Genomic DNA, 19,447 nt, shown 5'->3' with positions numbered 1-19,447 from the left:
TGGGGGGGGGGAACTTGCCAAAGGGGCAGGATTACTATTCACTGAACTGTGTTTGAGTTTTCTTGGAGTTTTAATGTAAAACCTATTTCCAGGGCAAATTTTGTCATTTTACATTTATTAGGGGAAAAAAAAACCTGGCATGAAAAAAAACAAAGTATTACCTTTTACAAATTCAGTGTTTTTTTAAAAAAACATAAACCACAAGAGCATTAAAAAAAAAAACTGTACCCTCGAATGCTTCTTTAAAAGTAACAATATTTAAAACAAAGTCTTAGATAATTAACTCATTTCAAACTATTTTCATTCAGGTTATGCTTGAGCTTCCAAATATGGAAAACTGGCCCTTACCCAGGTCAACGTTAAAATGAATGCCTGGCCCTTACCCAGGTCAATGTTAAAATGAATGCATTTTAGTATTTTGAAGATGAAATTGGTAGACCTATACCTTGTTTTTTGATTCAATATCAGCACCGTATAAGAGCAGTGCTTTCGCCATTAATTTATCTTCATTGTAGATAGCATAGTGTAGAGCAGTATTTCCATACTCATCTGGAATATTTGGATCAGTGCCATGTTCCAGCAACATTAATGCACATTCATCTTCTTGGCATTGTACAGCCTGTCAGTATTAGACCAAAAATAAATTATAAGTCCTGAGAATTAAAACTAACATTCCACAGCTTTCACCAACTAGTTCCATTTAAATGAGAAAACTCATTTTTATGCTATGTATTGAAATCAAAGCCATCTCATGCTGATATAGTTGACTACTGCATACCTTGATCAGAGCTGTCCTCTTTTTGTTGTCAAGGACATCAAGTTGACATCGTCTGTCCAGCAGGAGTTTTACTATTTCTGAATTCCCATTGGCAGAGGCCAGATGTAGAGCAGTCCTATGAGAGTGAGAAAACTTTTTAGGAAATTGTAGTGCACTATCTACAGCTACATCAATGATTCATGCAATAGCAAACACAGAATAGCCTGCTATTACTATGCCTTCAAAACAAACTTAATTTCCCTTTGAAGAAAGCACACTACTTATTACCTCATGACTCACTGTATGAATGAAAGAGCAGCCTATTTGAATAGGAAGAGCAGAGCCCTTGAATGGCATTCAACGTGGGCTGGAATCCTACTTGAAGCTCTGATGCTTCCCAGCTGTTGCTTACCTTTTTTGGCTCTCAATTTCCTCATCAATAAAATGGGAATGAAAAGAGTCGATTTCTCAGAGGAAACCACAGTATTGCTTAAATAAGACTCTACACGAAAGATATAGAATAGTTCCTAACACAAATAACAGCTCAGTAATTGTAAGATATTATAATTTTTACTAATACCACTAAAGACAACATTTGAATTCAGTAAGATGATACAATTATACCTACACTTTCAGGTATGTTTTAAAGATTACAGGTAACGATGTATTTTATTGATTCTAAGATGATCATTGTCTCTATGTTTCACCATTTCTCACACTGAAATACCACTTGTAATTCATGATTTACTATAACTATAATTGGCAGCATTTAAATAATTCTCCTATTGAGACATACAATAATGGGGCATCATAAAATCCCTGGTGCCTTACATTAAGTAGAATATGTTACAATATAACAGGTCTGGGGCGGTTCCAGTCAGATGACTAGCATTTAGATAAATTTTAGTTCTTAAAAGAAGTATGGAATAAGAGGGCTGAGGTGAAAACACAAACAAATTTCTAAAATAATCTATTTCTTACTTTGGTTTTCAAAAACTTTAAGCCAAAGAAAGCTTGAAATTCAAATGAATGGCATGGGCTCATTTTTATCAATACTTAGATTTATACAATGTATGTACATTAGATATTTCCAATCATTCATATTAGGATTTAAGACTATTATAATTCTTCTCCTTTTAAAATGAATTTATGAAACTATTTGTGGGGCTTTTTTTCAACATTTACTTTCAGGGGTACAGGTGCAGGATGTGCAGGTTTGTTACATAGGTAAAAACGTGTCAAGGGGGTTGGTTGTACAAATTATTTCATTACCTAGGTGTTAAGCCCAGTACCCATTAGTTCTATTTCCTGCTTCTTTCCCTCCTCCCACCCTCCACCCTCTGATAGGCCCCAGTGTGTGTCGCTTCCCTCTAGGTGTCTGTGTGTTCTCATCATTTAGCTCCCACCTATAAGTGAGACCGTGCGGTATTTGGTTTTCTGTTCCCGTATTAGTTTGCTAAGGATAATGGCCTTCAACACCATCCATGTCCCTGCAAAGGACATGCTCTCGTTCTTTCTTTTATGACTGCATAGTATTCCATGCTGTTTGTGTACCACATTTTAGTTCTTAAAAGTACTAAAACAGTCTTTACCCAAGACTTATACATTTTCAGAAGGGTAGTTGAGGGTTATCTTTTACTGTTGTCTACCTTCAGAAATGCTTTTGTTTGAAAGGAGGGAAGAAAAGTTTCAATTGAGATTACCTCCTAATGCCCCAATTTTAAATCTCTCAACTTGCTCAGGCCCAGCAGGTAAATATGAAGTTTTCAAAGACGGAAGGATCCTGAGAGATGGTAGAATATGCCTTCCACATAATAGGTGTCTGGCTTATGTTTGATGACTAAACGGATTGAAAGAATGCATAAACACAGCTTGGGAGTTCAATATTTTTAAAGAATGCTCCTGTTGAGTAGAGCAATACATTTACAATAGTAATGGTCATTTATATTTGCTATTTTAGTTTTCATAAATATATAACTAAAATAAAATAATTAATTCATACCTTTTACACATGTTTATATATATAATGAAAAGATAATTTTATAATAAAATGTATATACAATAAAATCTACAGGAACAGGTAAACAGAAACCCTCTACTTCTCAAGAGGGTAAAAGTTCACAGAAGATAGCTATCCACAGGAATAAAAATAAATAATAAAATGTGAGAAATTATTTGTATCTATGCAAGTAGCACATTTCTTCTCTTCCCAAGGATTATTTCATTACTAGTGAAATTTAACTAAAACTTTTCAGATATTCATTGCAGAAATCACAGATAAGAGAAAGGGAAGAACTTCACTTACAAATCCCCAGAAATAAGTTTGATTATGTTTTCTACATGTTTTCAAGTAACACAAGAGCAGATTCTGTTTGTGTAGGTGTATAACAAACTGATTTTTTTCCTCACTTGATATAGCAAAGCACATCTTTGCACGACAACATATCTCTGTATCTACTGACACCTTCAATGGTTACATATTATTCCATCCTATGGATGCACTGAAATTTTTTCATAAAATCTTTATGTGAGCTCTTCTCAATACACTGCTATTTTAAGCAATACTAAGAAAAACATATGTCTCTATTTCATATAGATATTTCAGTATAATAGAGTTGATAGGTAAAAGGCATACACATTTTTAACATGTGGTTCTTATCATCAAAGTGTGTTAGAAAAGTTGCAGCAGCTTAAACTTTCAGCAACTACATAAGTACCACTGTTCTTCACCCTCACAAACTTTGTGGATAGAAGACAGTATTTCATTCCTTTATTTATTTTTTTTTTATTATTAATTATTTATTTATTTTTGAGATGAAGTCTCATTCCATGATCCAGGCTGGAGTGTAGTGGTGCAATCTCAGTTCACTGCAACCTCCACCTCCCTGGTTCAAGCAATTCTCCTGCCTCAGCCTCCTGAGTAGCTGGGATTACAGGTGCATGCCACCATGCCTGGCTAATTTTTTGTATTTTTTAGTAGAGACGGGGTTTCACCATGCTGGCCAGGCTAGTCTCAAATTCTTGACCTCGTTATCCACCTGCCTTGGCCTCCCAAAGTGCTGGGATTACAGGCGTGAGCCACCGCGGCCGGCCTTTCATTCCTCTTCTAACTTCAATAGAAAACAGTATTTCATTCCTCTTCTAACTTAAATTCCTTCTCTTACCAGGAACACTACGTTTTCCTATGTGCACAGGTCACTGGTAGATATGCAAAAAAGTACCTTGCCCAATCTTAAATTGAGCTTATTTTATTATATCTGCATGTATATGCTTGGTTCAGTGGCTCAGGCTTGTAATCTCAGCACTTTGGGAGGCTGAGGCGGGTAGATCACAAGGATAGGAGTTCAAGACCAACCTGGCCAAGATGGTAAATTCTGCCTCTATTGAAAATACAAAAAATTAGCCGGGTGTGGTGGCGGGCACCTGTAATCCTAGCTACTCAATAGGCTGAGGCAGAGAATTGCTCGAACCCGGGAGGCGGAGGTTGTAGTGAGCTGATATTGCGCCACTGAACTCCAGCCTGGGCAACAGAGTGAGATTCTGTCCCAGAAAAATAAATAAATAAATAAATAAATAAATAAATAAATAAATAGTTGCATATATAAATAGGCTTTTGTGTTTTCTTCTGGTATTTTTCTCCTTTTGTATATTTAAAAATTTTAATCTATACTCCAGGAACTTACTTTTGTGACATAAAAATCTAGCTAGTTTTCTCCAAACAGCATGCATTTCATTTATTAATGATTAATCTTGCTTTATCAATATGAAACATCGCCATTATCAAGTGCTAAATTCTTACATATATTTGGGTATTTCTGGATTTCCTATTCTGTTCTATTCATTGATATTTTTTCAGTTGTTAGTAAACAATTTGTGGAAATAGCACATTCACATTTTGATATCTGGAAAAGCAAGTCTTTTTCCATTCTGTTACAAAAAATTAACTTATTACAGCAATAAAATACAGGATGTGCAGTATAAAAATGCTAAAACTTTGCTATTTTTATTTGGCTTACGTAAAAGTGATAAACACAGAAAAAGCTCACATCTTAAGAAAAACGAATCTTCCTATTCAAGGACACAAACCATCTTCCCATTTCAGTTTCCTTGTAAGGTTCCTCAGTAAAGGACATATTTACATAGGGTACATTGATATCAAATCCATATTGGATTTTATTTGAAAAATATTTAGCCCAGAAGTTGATATATTATGGGACTTAGTTCTCAATATACACCTTTCTATAATGTATAGAACATTGTTTTAAAATGTGTACATTAAAAATAATCTGCTGCATCGACTTGATTTTGCGAGTTAAGTCACTTTCATACAGTCTATTAGTGTTCTATAAGGGAAATTATAATCGGATATAGGAAATCAGCTAAAGTTTTGTTTCTGTGTTGTTGTTCATAAAGGGCCTGTGCCCTGACCTCTCTGAGGTTTCCACACCCAGGGCGGTGTGGGGCCTGCGGAGGAAGAGAAAGCCAGGACCCCGATCCCTCCAGGAGGGTATGCCCCCATCATCCCCCCACGTCCCGCCTCCTCCCAGCCCAGGCCCGGTTACCTCTTTTGTTTGTCCGTCATGTTCACGTCAGTGTCCCTGAGCATGACGATGAGATCCTTTCTGGGGACTTTACCCCACCAGGCAGCTCTGTGGAGCTTGTCCAGATCTTCTCCACGGACGTGGTACCTGGGCTCCATGAAGGCGCTGTCGTCGTAGTCTTCCCAAGCTTCCACGTTGCTCTCCCCGCGCCCCTTGCAGCTGGGGACGTGGTACCTGGGCTCCATGAAGGCGCTGTCGTGGTAGTCTTCCCAAGCTTCCACGTTGCTCTCCCCGCGCCCCTTGCAGCTGGGGACGTGGTACCTGGGCTCCATGAAGGCGCTGTCGTGGTAGTCTTCCCAAGCTTCCACGTTGCTCTCCCCGCGCCCCTTGCAGCTGGGGACGTGGTACCTGGGCTCCATGAAGGCGCTGTCGTCGTAGTCTTCCCAAGCTTCCACGTTGCTCTCCCCGCGCCCCTTGCAGCTGGGGACGTGGTACCTGGGCTCCATGAAGGCGCTGTCGTGGTAGTCTTCCCAAGCTTCCACGTTGCTGCTCTCCCCGCGCCCCTTGCAGCGGGGGACGTGGTACCTGGGCTCCATGAAGGCGCTGTCGTCGTAGTCTTCCCAAGCTTCCACCTTGCTCTCCCCGCGCCCCTTGCAGCGGGGGAAGCAGTGGCAGCACCACTTGGCCATCTTGCTCCTAAGTGTCTTCATAGCAGAGGCATGGTGGTCCCCAGAAGTGCCCACGTTGCTCTTGCCGCTCCTCCTGCAGCAGGGGAAGCAGTGGCAGCACCACTTGGCCATCTTGCTTCTAAGTGTCTTCATAGCGGAGTCGTCCTGGTCTCCAGAAGCACCCACGTTGCTCTTGCCGCTCGCCCTGCAGCAGGGGAAGCAGTGGTGGCACCACTTGCCCATCTTGCTCCTGAGACCAAATGGCTTCTTCACAGCGGAGGCAGCGGGTATTGAAGAAACCTCAGCCACCATCTGCTTTGAACAGCCAGGGGAGGCCGGTAGTCGCGAGCACATCGCGTCTACCAACCAGTATCACCAACTAGCAGGAAATTCTGGGTTTCCGATCTGTTTGAAGAGAAAGGTCAATCCCAGCCAAAACCTGCCAACCCCAGCAGGGGAGCCCAGCCCACCCCACCCGGGAAAACCCACACCCAGCCGGGGAAAGCCCACGCCCACCCGGGGTGATCCCACGCCCCCCCCCCCCCAGGAAGGGCCAACCCCCGCCCCGCCCCGCCCAAAGGAAACACCCAACCCAGCCAAGGGAATGCCAAGCCCAGCAGCGAAAAGGTCAAGCCCAGCAAAGGAACGCGATGGAGGAAACGTCAATCCAAGCGAGAAACACCGGGCAAAGCGATTAACGCCGAGCCAAGCGAGGAACGCCAAGCCAAGCCAGGAACGCAGAGCCAGGCCTAGCCGTTACAGGCAAGCCAAGCCGTTACGCGGGTGCGCGTGCGGTGTGCGCGCCTCAGGCGGCGTCATTGCACGTGGCACAGACAGTGGCCAATGTGTGCAACCTGCGCATAAGTCTTGGTGCCACGAATATCAGTGACAGCCTTGCGTTCCCGGCAAACTTCGTGGGAATTGGCCGAGCCTTCAGGCTATGGAGGAGAGGCCTCTGGTTGGAAAAAGCCTCTTGAAGCAGGACAGGGGCTAGAGCGCCTGGAACTGGAGGATGCTGACAGGCTCCTCTGAGGAAAGCCCGCAAGAGACTCGTGGCGGTGCTGTTGCCGGTGGCCACGGCTGCCGCTCAGAGCTCGGGCTTCTTTCTTATATTTGTTTTGGTTTTATTTTGCTACTATTTTCTACTTTCTTGATGTGATAGCTGAAGTTTTATTTGAGAAATTTCTACTTTTCCGTCATACACATTTAGTGAAACACATTTTCCTGCCAGCACTGGCTTTACCTGTGTTGAATCAAGTGTGATATGTCGTATTTTTATTCAGTTTAATATATTTAATAGTTTCCCTTGAGACGTTTCCCTTAGGAGTGTGCTTGCTGTTTAGCGCTATTCACAATAGCAAAGACATGGAATCAATCCAAATGTCCATCAATGATAGACTGGATGAAGAAAATGTGGTACACATACAACATGGAATACTATGCAGCCATAAAAAAAGAATGAGATCATGTCCTTTGCAGGGACATGGATGGAACAGGAAGCCATTATCCTCAGGAAACTAATGCAGAAACAGAAAGCGAAACACCTAATGTTCTCACTTAGAAGTAGGACCTGAACAATGAGAACACATGGACACAGGGAAGGAAACAACACACAATGGGGCCCCTGGATGGGGGCGGGAGAGGGAGAGCATCAGGAAAAATAGTTAATGCATGCTGGGTTTAATGCCAAGGCAATGGGTTGATATGTATAGCAAACCACCATGGCACAAATTTACCTGTGTAACAAACCTGCACATCCTGCACATGTACCCCAGAACTTAAAATAAAATAAATAAAAATGTAAAAAAGAAAAAACCAACAAAACTAAAATGTGTGCTGTTTATCTTTCAAGTATTTAAGATTTTGCTGTTATCTTACTTTTTTATTTTGAATTTGATGCCATTTTGGCTGGAGGATACATTCTACATGATTTCAGTTCTTTTAAAACTCTAATGTTTGTTAAAATGCAGGACACAGACCATCTTGGTTTATGTTCTGTGGGTACCTAAATGTTCTGCTGTATTCTGATGCTAGGGGGTGGAGGAGCAGGGGTTTTTGTTGTTTCATTTTGTTTTGTTTTTTTGAGGCAGAGTGTCGCTCATTTTGCCCAGGGTGGAATGCAATGGCCTGATCTCGGCTCACTGTAACCTTCGCCTCCCGGGTTCAGCGATTCTCCTGCCTAAACCTCCCCAGTAGCTGGGATTACAAGCACCCGCCACCACACCCGGCTAATTCTAGTATTTTTAGTAGAGGCAGGGTTTTGCCATATTGGCCAGGCTGGTCTCCAACTCCTGACCTCAGGTGATGCACCCGCCTTGGCCTCCCAAAGTGGTGGGATTACAGGTGTGAGCCTCCGCACCCAGCCAAGGGTGGAGTACTTTATAAATGCCAGTGAGCGGCAGCCGCCAACATCAGTAGCTGCTGACACTGCTAGCGACTGGGGCGGACAGCGGCCAGAGCCGGAACCCAGGCTTCCTGCCACCTGTGCGTGCGGCGCACACCTGGAAGCTGTCCTCCCACAGCCTACACCGGGGGGCACAGCAAAGCTGGGACTCATGTTTGAAGGAAGGAAAAAAATCGAATGAGTAACCCAGCACTGTTCTTTCCAGATCCATCCCGCTGGCCCTCTTGTTTCCCACGTTTTTGAAAACTGGCTACTCTGACCTCAGATCCCTAAATCGCAGCCACTGAGACCTGGCTCTCAGAAGCCAAAGCCCTGGCACTTTCCAGGCTGAGCAGGAGGAGGTGAAGGCAGACTGGAGGCTGGTCCAAGACAGCTGAGGGCTGACCATAGGGGGTCGTGCAGAGGCCACCACTGGGGCCGCTACACGTGACATGGGATTTGGGCCATTGGGTAGAAGGCGTGGAGATGGGGCACTGCCAGCGGAGCCAGGGAGGAAAGAGAACACTCTCCAAATTGTCTTCCAGGGTTTCCATGAGCATTTTATTAACTCAGAATCTGTCAGGAATAATACTAGGGAGTTACCTTTCCCTGAAGATGGCTCTTGTCAGAGTAGTGAGATAGGTGTCGGGGGGGGGGGGGGGGGGGGGGGGGGGGGGAGGAAGAGGAATGTGAGGCTCAGTTTACACATATTAAGATCAGCAATGGTGTGCCGCTGGCAGGAGCAGAGCGAGCCTGGAGATTTGGGTGGCTGCAGTTGGTAAGTGGTTGCAATCCAGAGAGTGGGACTGAGATCCTCCCTTGTCATGTTAGCATCCCGTTTCCTGGGCGTGGCTCTGACATCCTGCAGGTGGTCATTTCACTCATGGAGGCTTTGTCTCTCTTCCATCACCCCAGACTCAGCTTCACACTCCAGGGCTGCACACCACCAGCCACCGTCATGTTAACCCCTTCCCAGGTCAATGTGTCCCTCACCTGGAGCCCAATCTGCTGGACAGCCTTGGACCATCCATTTTCGGGGTGGTGGGCAACCTGGTGGCCATCGTGCTGCTGTGCAAGTCGCGCGAGGAGCAGAAGGAGACCGCCTTCTACACACTGGTATGCGGCTGGCCACCAACGACCTGTTGTTCACTTTGCTGGTGAGCCAGGTGACCATCGCCATGTACATGAAGGGCGGGTGACCTGGGGCCAGCCCCTGTGCCAGTACAGCATCTTCATCCTGCTCTTCTTCAGCCAGCCCGGCCTCAGCATCATCTGCACCCTGATATCTATACAGGTAATTTGTGTTCGACATTCTCAGAGGAGTTTCATAAGCTTTATGTTTTATCTGGGTTATAAACAGAGTCCTCAAATGCGTAAAAAAGAAATCATACCAGGATTGAATTTCAGCAGGAATAAGTTTATTTTACCTATTCAAAATTAAAATACTTTTGTTTTGTTTGATAATGTTTTTGTTAAAGATACATTTTTGAAAAAAATTTAGGTAAATATTTAATAATGTCCCCTTTTCTATCCCAAGAAGTAATTTCATAGTTTATTTAAATTTTTTTAACAAAAATGGAGCATAGATTTTTTAAAAAAAAATAATGCATATTTTAACTCAATAAATCCAAAATACTGTGGCAACATGTAATCAATGTAAAAATTACTAGAGATAGTTTGCATTCTTTTTTCTTATGAAATCTTTGAAATCCATTGTGTATTTTACATTTTAGTACGTCTCAACTCAAATGTGAAATTTTCATCGAGAATATCTGAACTGTATTTAGATTAATAAAAACGGCAGTTAAAAAATTTAACATAGATTTAGTACGGGGTGTGCAGCCAGCTTGCAAATCAGATCTCGGCTGAGCGGCCAGGCAGCCAACCCCCGAGGAGCGGCCTGCTGGCTCCGCAGTGCCCAGAAGTTGAGGATGTTCTACAAATCCATCACGCCTGCCCCCAGCAGCACCCCCGGCTCCAGCACCCCTGGGCCGGGCACCCCGGTCCCTACAGGAAGCGTCCTGTCGCCGTCGGGTTCAGTGCCAGGAGCCGCTGTCCCTTTCAGACCGCTGTTTAACGACTTTGGACCGCCTTCCATGGGCTGCGTGCAGGCCATGAAACCACCTGGCGCCCAGGGCTGCCAGAGCACCCACACGGAACTGCTGTCGGTCACAGGGGAGATGGGCAAAGGGATCCGGACCACCTTCGCTGGCAGCAAGAGCACCACGGAGCGCCTGAAGAGAGGGATCATCCATCCCTAGTCAGAGTGCCTGGCGGAGACAGAGCGGAACCCACACACTTAACAGGAAGCTCCTAAGCCTCTGTGTCTGGACTTTTCCCGGCCACTCCAGAGCACCTGCTTCTCCCTGGCCCTCATCCCTAGTTGCACTAACCATCCTGGGCTTCCTGGGTCCTGTGTCCCTTGATGGTGCCCTCAGGAACCAAGGGGTGGCTCTCCAGGTGGCAGCACTAACGATCCTCCCTTCCCCCCACCCCACTCCGCCAAAGCAACAAGAGTTAGCAGCGAGGTCCCCGTGAGTCCCACCCATGACCTGCCCACAGTGTTGCCCACTGGAACTTTCTGTGGGCCCCACCACTCAGCCCTTCCCAGCACTTCTCCCACGTGCCCCCAGCCTCCTTCTCCCTCAGCACGGGCTCAGGCCTCAGGCCTGACACTTCCCTGCCTTGTGTCTTTTGCTAAATATGACCTTTCTACATTAATAAAAGATGATTTGGAGTTGTGCTCTCTAAAAAAAGTTTAATATAAAAGAGAAATAAAAGAAAATTTAGCAAAGGAATATATCGATGAATATTTAAATATTTAGATGACATTACTACCAGACATAATAAGATCATCAGATATTTCATTTACTTATGATTAATATGTTTGTATTTATTTTTTATTTTATTTACGTATTTATTTTTAGTATACTTTAAGTTCTAGGGTACATGTGCACAACGTGCAGGTTTGTTACATATGTATACATGTGCCCTGTTAGTTTGCTGCACCCATTAACTCCTCATTTACATTAGGTATTTCTCCTAATGCTATCCCTCCTCACGCCCCCCACCCCATGACAGGCCCCTGTGTGTGATGTTCCCCGCCCCGTGTTCAAGTGTTCTCATTGTTTAATTCCCACCTGTGAGTGAGAACATGCAGTGTTTGGTTTTCTGACCTTGTGATAGTTTAAACAAACTAGCAAGTTCAGAAGTCACTTTATAAGAGAAATAATGAAAAATAAAGTATTGCTGACATTGGTAACAGAATAAAAGTTAGAGTTAGACAAAGTATTAACAAATAAGCTTATTTATTTATAAGAGAAGGGAAAATATTAAAAAGGATTAAATGATGTCTTGTCAACATGAAGAAAAACTGTATTATATATAATTCATTTGTTAACTTATTATTGTGTTTCCTTGTATAATTTTCACTTGGTTTTGTCAGTTTTACTACTTGCTTCATTAGTTCAAAAACTACATCTTCATAGACCATTTCAGCTTTTGCTGTGTGGGCAGAATTATAAAACCCAGTTTCAAAATTTCAACTGAACGTTGTCAGCATTTTTCTTTGGGCTTTTTATTAAAAACAAAACAAAACAAAAAAACCCCCAAGTAATTGTGTGTGTGTGTATTTTAGCATTATCATGAATGTAATAACAATAAAATCAAACAGAAGCAAATGGATAAGCAATATGTTGGACTAGCATCTCAAGTATGAAAATGGCATTGCCTACAGTGATATGATTTTTTCAAAATGGTCAACTTTTTAAAGTATAATCTTATTTCAACCTAAAATCTTACTATCAGAAAGTGTAGTGTACATTAAAATGTTCGGAAATGCCTTTATTCACATATATTAAATGGTCGTACTCATTCAGTTATCTACAAATTGGTTTTTCACTTCTGTAATTGTCTTATAGAATGTTCAGAAGTTATGCAGAATGTGAGATAATTTTCTATTGAATATGATCATTTTATCATTGCAAGACATCAAACATCCCTGTTGCAAGACATTAAACACCCCTGTTTCCTACCAAATAAATGTACAATAGTGATAAATGTAAAGATGTTTTTCAAAAAAGACACATTTTCAAGTTATAAAACAAGGATTTTAAAACTTGAATTGTTACAGTGAATATGTCTTAATATAGGCTACGGTCACTTTAGATAAAAAAATTACCTCACATCTATTTTCAGTATTACTTAAAGGTATTTATGTAGTGGCAAAGATTTTTTTTTTTTTTTTTTTTTTTTTTTTTTTTTTTTTTTTTGCCTAGAGGCAGATATTTTTCCACATGGCTATTTATGGTACGAAACTGTATTTAAATGCATGTACACATATAAAAGCTGCCACTGTGGCTGTAAACTATTAAAAGTTATAAAGATTAAAAAATAAATAAAAAATAATTGTTTTTCTATGAAATGTCTTTATTCAAGTCCAAATTTAGAGTTTTAAATGCTTGAAATGAATAAAAGTGTGTGTTTCACATATTTCAGTCGGAATGGCCTTTGTCCTAGTTTTATTAGTGAAGAAGCAGACTGCATTTTTTTTTGCTCTCATACACCTTCAAAAGCTGGAGAGAAAAATTTGATAAAACTTCTAGGACATTATGTGATGAAACACATTAAACACTAAAGGAGAAATACCACCTCACTATTTATAAAAGACATATAAGAAGGAACCCTGCATACATATATCTATCAGTTTTGGATTTTCAAAAAGTATTTGCCTTAAAATGAGCTTCATTAGAATATGTGTTCTCCCACAAAGCCAAGGAAAGTACGTTAGACACAGGATCTGGAAGTCTACATGTGTGATGTAACTTCATTAAATACATTTCACAAATAAGGCAGAAATGTATCCGTGTGACCCAAAATATTCTCTAAATTTTCTCAAAGCAATGTGGCCACATCTATTATCTTTTACCATGACTAGTGTTCATTCCAGGGGTTGGATATTACCTCGCCCATTTGCAGCCTCCTATCTCTGCGATTAATTATGGCTAACATTCTCAGCAGTCAAACATCTTGCAAGTGACAACTTGAAAAGGCCTACCAGCATGACGTTCACTCTGCCACCTGACTAGCTCGTCTTCCATCTACACATTGCAGTATTTAGAAGAGCGCTTTAGTATTGTAAATTTGATCCAACATGTGTTCAACGAGATGAAATCTTCAATATTGCACTACCTGTGAATCGGGAGAATGTTAATTTGCTTCTGTAGTTTTAAGTGTATTCTCAGAGGTAGAGGAAGCCATATTATATCATTGGATTCAAGAAGTAAAGTAAATAGAAGAAAAAAAGATGTTATTCTAGTTTGGTTATGTTTATATCTTAAGTTTTCTTTTCCAGATATATGAGAACCTACTAAATACACTGAATAAAATGTGGTAGCCATGGGTTAAATATCATACTTTATGTTTTGCTAATTAATTCCAAGATACAGTAGAAAAATAAGCTCTCTTATATAATACAAAAATGATATGGGGAAAAGAAGTAAAAAATTAACTTAGAGACATCATTAATTAATTTCTTTTCTAAATGAAACACTAAATAATTTCTATTTGTTTTGACAAATAGATAATATATTTAGAATCAATGCTTTATTACTTGGAAAGTGGAGTAAAATTTTAAATGTATTATTCAGATTGTATTATTACTATTTACTACAGATCACATACATTTGTCTTTTCTTCGTATTAGACATTAATTAATGGCAAACGTCCCTTCGAGGCCTATTTAATATGAGTAGTAAAGTATCTGGAATTTCTGAAATAATAAAAGTGACCTAAATCACCATGTTTGGTAAATTCACAACATTCAAATGGCAGGAGGGGAGTAGTGGATGTAGGGAAGGGAATGCTCATGTTCTCATTATTCCCAAACGGATTCTTACAAGTCTTCTCACTCGGCACATGGATGCATCTCAGTAATACACAATGTCTTACTTAGACAGCCACAACTGTCTGCAGTTTTTAACAAGGTACAATTCAACATTATTATTCCTTGCCACCTCAATATCAGATATTTTCTCATGTCATCTTTTACTTCTGAAGAGCTGAATTATTGATTCATAAACTGAATCCATAGCTACATATCTGTGGATGTTTTTAAATTATGTGAAAATTTTGTATATGCTTTCTTCTGGGGAAAGTATCGAACCTGGTGATTGTAACAAAAACAATCACTCGTGTTAATATTTAAGTCTTAATTAATTCAGAAAACTTTGCACACACCTTAAGGTCAGATATTATTTTGTACCCTACATATAAAAACTTTTTTTTTTTTTTTTTGAGATGGAGTCTCACTCTGTTGCCCAGGTTGGAGTGCAATGGAGTGATCTCTGCTCACTGCAAACTCCGCCTCCCATAACATTAATGATCACTGATCAAAGATCACCATAACAAATATAATAATAATGAAATATTTAAAAAATTGTGAGGATTACCAAAATGTGAAACCAAGACACAAAGTGAGCACAGGCTGTTTATTAAATGGTACCAATAGACTTGTTTCACCTGGGTTGTCACAAACATTTCATTAGTAAATAAAAGAAAAAAAGGCCATATCTGTGAATAAAGAGAAGTGCAATAAAACATGTTTGTATTAATTTGGTTAACTTTATTACAACTTAATGTAAACTATTTATTTATTTATTTATTTATTTATTTATTTATTGAGACGGAGTCTGGATCTTGCCCAGGCTGGAGTGCAGTGGCGCATCTCGGCTCACTGCAGGCTCTGCCTCTGGTGTTCACACCATTCTCCTGCCTCAGCCTCCTGAGTTGCTGGGACCACAGGCGCCCGCCACCACGCCCTGCTAATTGTTTGTAATTTTTAGTAGAGACAGGGTTTCACCGTGTTAGCCAGGATGGTCTTGATCTGATCTCGTGATCCTCCCACCTCGGCCTCCCAAAGTGCTGGGATTACAGGCGTGAGCCACCGCTCCTGGCCATAAACTAGTTTTAAAACAGTTTATAAAACTCTAAAATGAACCTGGCAAATTTAGAGCAATAATAAAATGATTTAAATTAGAGAAGTATTTTTTAAAAAGGTTAAATAACAAATGTCTCATTGGAATTATTCAAGTTGTTTCAAGCTCAGCTCTGAGGTTCTTAGAAACTAAAGTAAAAAGTATGACCAGTTTCTGAAGTCAAGACAAAATCATACAATCTTTAACTTAGAAAATTATCTTCTGTGTTGTGTCCTAAGCATAAAACAAATGTAAGGACTTGCCCTGACACTCTGTAAGTCGTTCCACTCCCATACGCACTGCAGAAATGTTTCCTGGCAAGAACAGCAAGTCAGAAGCCTTTTCAGCACAATAAGGAGGGATACGCTACATATAAAAAAATAGATGAGGAGGGAAAATAGCACCTTAGAGAAGTGAGAAGTCTCAAAAGAGACATGTATAAGGAGAGAAGTTGCAATTATAAAGAGCAAAATATGGAATGATGAAAAAAGACACTGCAAAAAAAGTTTTCCTCAGTACTTTGCAATACTCTTGCCACCTTCTGAAGAAAGCTGACTCCTCCTGGAAACAGGGTATTTGGACCCAGGCTTTGGAATGGAGTGACCATCTGCATCGAACTACCTTAAACTCAACTTTGTGAGCATAGGGTAAGAATAATTGGGTTACATAAAAGTCATTTTTAATCTAAAATGTCGTTCGTTAGTTTGACCAACTTTCTTTACCACTGGCCACTTGATTATATACACAGTATATAATGCATACAATGTATGAGGTATGTGTGTATGTGTTAATTGACTATTTATGTTATCAGTAAGGTTTCCAGTCAGCAGTAGGCTATTAGTAGTTAATTTTGGGGGAATCAAAAGTTATGCATGTATTCTGAACTGTGTGGAGTGTCAATGCCCCTAATATCCGCATTATTCAAGGGTCAACTGTATATATCTTACTCAGCATAAAAGCCTTTATGAGGAAATGAAGACCCAAAGAGGCGGTTAAGAGTCCAACTCGTTATTTATTGAATTAAACATGAGTGGTTGTGAAATGTGGTGAGTCCAAGGGGCTTGGGTTACAGTAATTTATTGGTTAGAGAAGTGACTAGGAAGAAAAAGGTTAGTTTAACAAGATTTATTTGTGCAGATTTTCCTCAGCTTTACCTTCCAATCATTAATGGCAAGAACGCTACTACTTTTGGTATAGAGAATATATATTACACATGGTAATTTCATCTCTTGTTTTAAAAAAAACAGAGTTAAAATAAGAGTGATCTTGAACCTGCCTTGGGTTTTTTTGTTTGCTTGTTTTTTGTTGGTTTGTGGGTTTTTTTGGTTTTGTTTTTTTTTGGGGGGGGGGGCTTTGTTTTTATTGAAAATAGTCAATATGCCAGAGTAGCATATTTTGTGGTGGAATCTTTTCAACTCCTTCACTGACTTAGCAAGATTCTTGTTCAAACTGGGTTCTACAAGGACAGAGAAAAGTCTGAGGTCAGGACTAGTCAAGAAGGACTCAAATACCTGACTAAAAGTTTACTCAAAGGAAAGTCTTTGACACAGGTAGGTCAAGAGAAACTGTATTAGTAAAAATCCTCTCTATTCCTTTATTTCTTCCTAGATTAATCATTTATGTAGCAAGGATATGTTAGGAATACATTATTTTTCAACCATAAAAAGTATGTTACACTCAAGGCCATCATTAAGACACAAATTTAGATTTATAGTTTACAAGGACTGTGCAGTCTGTCTGTGTATATATTTTTTCTGTCTTTATATTAACAATATTAGATTTGGCTGAAAGTTTCATATTGTAGTTTTATAAACATTAAAGAATTTAAGCATTTTAAATGACAAGTATTGCAAATATATCCAAAGTGATGCAACTATTTAGATACTTCCTTCCTTACCCTCCAAATACATAGAAAGTATGATATATAATGTGATGTATTATAGTTTCTAAACCTGCTCCTATATGTGAAGAGGGAAATATAGTATCTTTATATGAAGAACTTCCATACTTTTTATCATATAGTAAATATCTGCTTTCCAAAAATATACCCTATGTCACCAGTAACCAGTTTTTGTTTTTGTTTTATTAATAGATTATATGTTCTAAGATTTCAGGACAGTAGTAGTCTCCACTTATCCATGGAGAATATGTTACAAGACCCTCTGTGGATGCCTGAAACCATGGATAGTACTGAAAGCTAATATATACCTGTACTATGATTTTTCTTATACATACCTATGATAAAGTTTATAGATTAGCCACAGAAAGAGATTAACAACATTATTTAATATAAAATTTACCAATTATAACAATATATTCCAATAGAAGTTATGTGAATATGGTCCCTCTCTCTTAACATTTCTTTTTTTTTTTTTTTTTTTTCTTTCTTTTTTGAAATGGAATCTTGCTCTGTCACCCAGGCTGGAGTGCACTGGTGCGATCTTGGCTCACTGCAACCTTCACCTCCTGGGTTCAGGTGAATCTCCTGCCTCAGTCTCTTGAGTACCTGGGACTATAGGCGGGTGCCAACACGCATGGCTAATTTTTTGTACTTTTAGTAGAGATGCGGTTTCACCATGTTAGCCAGGATGGTCTCGATCTCCTGACCTCATGATCCGCCCGCCTTGGCCTCCCAAAGTGCTGGGAGTAAGTGGGTGTGAGCCACCATGCCCGGCCTCTCTTAACATTTTCTATTGTACTATAGATCTTAGCAACCTCAGGGTATATATATTTTTTTCTTTCCCTACTGAGAATTTTGACCTTTTCACTTTAAGGAAGCACTTTACAACTTCTCTTTGACATATCCAAATTGCTGCACATCACTGCTCTTGCACTTATGAAATACAATAAGGGTGACTTGAACACAAGCACTGTGATACCAACAGTTGATCTGATAACCCAGCTAGCTCCTTAGTGATTCACCCACAGGAAGCGCAGACAGCATGCATTTGTGGGACAAAGGGATGATTCACATTCAGTTCCACCTGGGATGGGATAAAAATCTCATCGTGCTATTCAGAACTGTGTGCAATTCACAACTTAGAAACTGTTTATTCTTGGAATTTTCCATTGAATAATTTCAAACTGCAGTTCACCACTGGTAATTGAAAACTGTGGAAAGTGAAACTGGGATAAGGAGGGCTACTGTACTATTGTTTTTCTGTACATTTTCAACTCATTTTATTTCAGAAGTAATTCTATTGTAAATTTATTCCGATTTTGTTTTTGCTTTGGTAGAACACCTTAGGAAAACTGAGAATGGTGGTCAAAAGTATAATGGTTTTAGTTGGTTACTGGGACAGCCAAAAACAATCAACCACTTACTCCTAAAGATCCTTCTACTATATAAAGGTCCCCACAGTTCAAATCACAGATATTCAGTTTACAAAACTTTGGTTGACATTATGATTAAGAGTATAAAAAGTATAAAATACTATGTTAACATTTGAACACTAATGTTCCAACAGGCTATGAAAAGGAAATGGAACATTCATACAGACAGATAAATCTTAATTTTAGTCATTGAAAATTTATAGCTAATCAATTATCAATCATGTTGGAGACAATTATGAAAAGATATACTTAAAACACCTGTTTTTTTCTTTTCCATTGGTATAGAAGGCTCCATTTTTAAAATATTGAAATAAATCATTAATTTATATGGATTATGAATTATATGTATTTGCATTCCAAAAGTAATTTTAAAATTAGGTAACTTTCAAATTTTTAAAAAAATTTCTAATTTAAAATAGACATTAATTTCAGTTTTTCCAGCTTCTCTTTGGCATAAATAAGTTTTATACACTGTCATTTGACTCTTTTCTATGTACTAATTTATTATTATTTAATGTTTATTATATTTTAAGCTCATTACATTAGTGCATTTTTTATAAAGAATACTAGACTAAGTAACTAGTATATTTGCTTATAAACCCAATATAAACTAAAATACTTTTCAGAAAATATGATCAACTTTACACACTAATTTTGAGATTTCAGTTGTAGCCTGAAATTAAGTTTCATAAAAACTTTAAAAGTATTTTTTAGGGCCAGGCATGGTGGCTCATGCTTGTAATTGCAGCACTTACGGCGGCAAAGTTGGGAGGATCCCTTGAGCCCAGTAG

General features: G+C 39.6%; 2 protein-coding genes and 1 pseudogene across 5 annotated transcripts in view; 1 reads left to right on the top strand and 2 right to left on the bottom strand.

The window, feature by feature from the left end:
• LOC126929265 (POTE ankyrin domain family member G-like) overlaps positions 1 to 6,404 on the bottom strand; it is a 45,656-nt gene extending 39,252 nt beyond the window's left edge. The window contains exons 1-4 of one of the 3 annotated variants that reach the window (XM_050745452.1): positions 5,884 to 6,404; positions 5,320 to 5,793; positions 779 to 893; positions 446 to 619 (exon numbers count right to left, since the gene is read on the bottom strand). In XM_050745452.1, the coding sequence (XP_050601409.1) occupies positions 446 to 619; positions 779 to 893; positions 5,320 to 5,793; positions 5,884 to 6,320 (1,200 nt within the window). In that variant the 5' untranslated portion in view covers positions 6,321 to 6,404. The remainder of the gene's footprint in view (positions 1 to 445; positions 620 to 778; positions 894 to 5,319; positions 5,794 to 5,883) is intronic. The other 2 variants (XM_050745453.1, XM_050745454.1) reach the window with 2 other exon arrangements.
• LOC126929266 (POTE ankyrin domain family member G-like) overlaps positions 1 to 19,447 on the bottom strand; it is a 114,288-nt pseudogene that overhangs the window by 55,459 nt on the left and 39,382 nt on the right. The window lies entirely within an intron of this gene.
• On the top strand, positions 10,280 to 10,991 carry LOC126929280 (cyclin-dependent kinase 2-associated protein 2-like). Its single transcript, XM_050745462.1, has one exon. The coding sequence runs from the start codon at positions 10,281 to 10,283 to the stop codon at positions 10,608 to 10,610; it is 330 nt and encodes a 109-aa protein (XP_050601419.1). The 5' UTR covers position 10,280; the 3' UTR covers positions 10,611 to 10,991.

The sequence above is a fragment of the Macaca thibetana genome, chromosome 10, assembly GCF_024542745.1.
Source record: "Macaca thibetana thibetana isolate TM-01 chromosome 10, ASM2454274v1, whole genome shotgun sequence".
Taxonomy (NCBI): domain Eukaryota; kingdom Metazoa; phylum Chordata; class Mammalia; order Primates; family Cercopithecidae; genus Macaca; species Macaca thibetana.
Note: the sequence above shows the minus strand (reverse complement) of the source record. Positions and strands in the feature narration are given on the sequence as shown.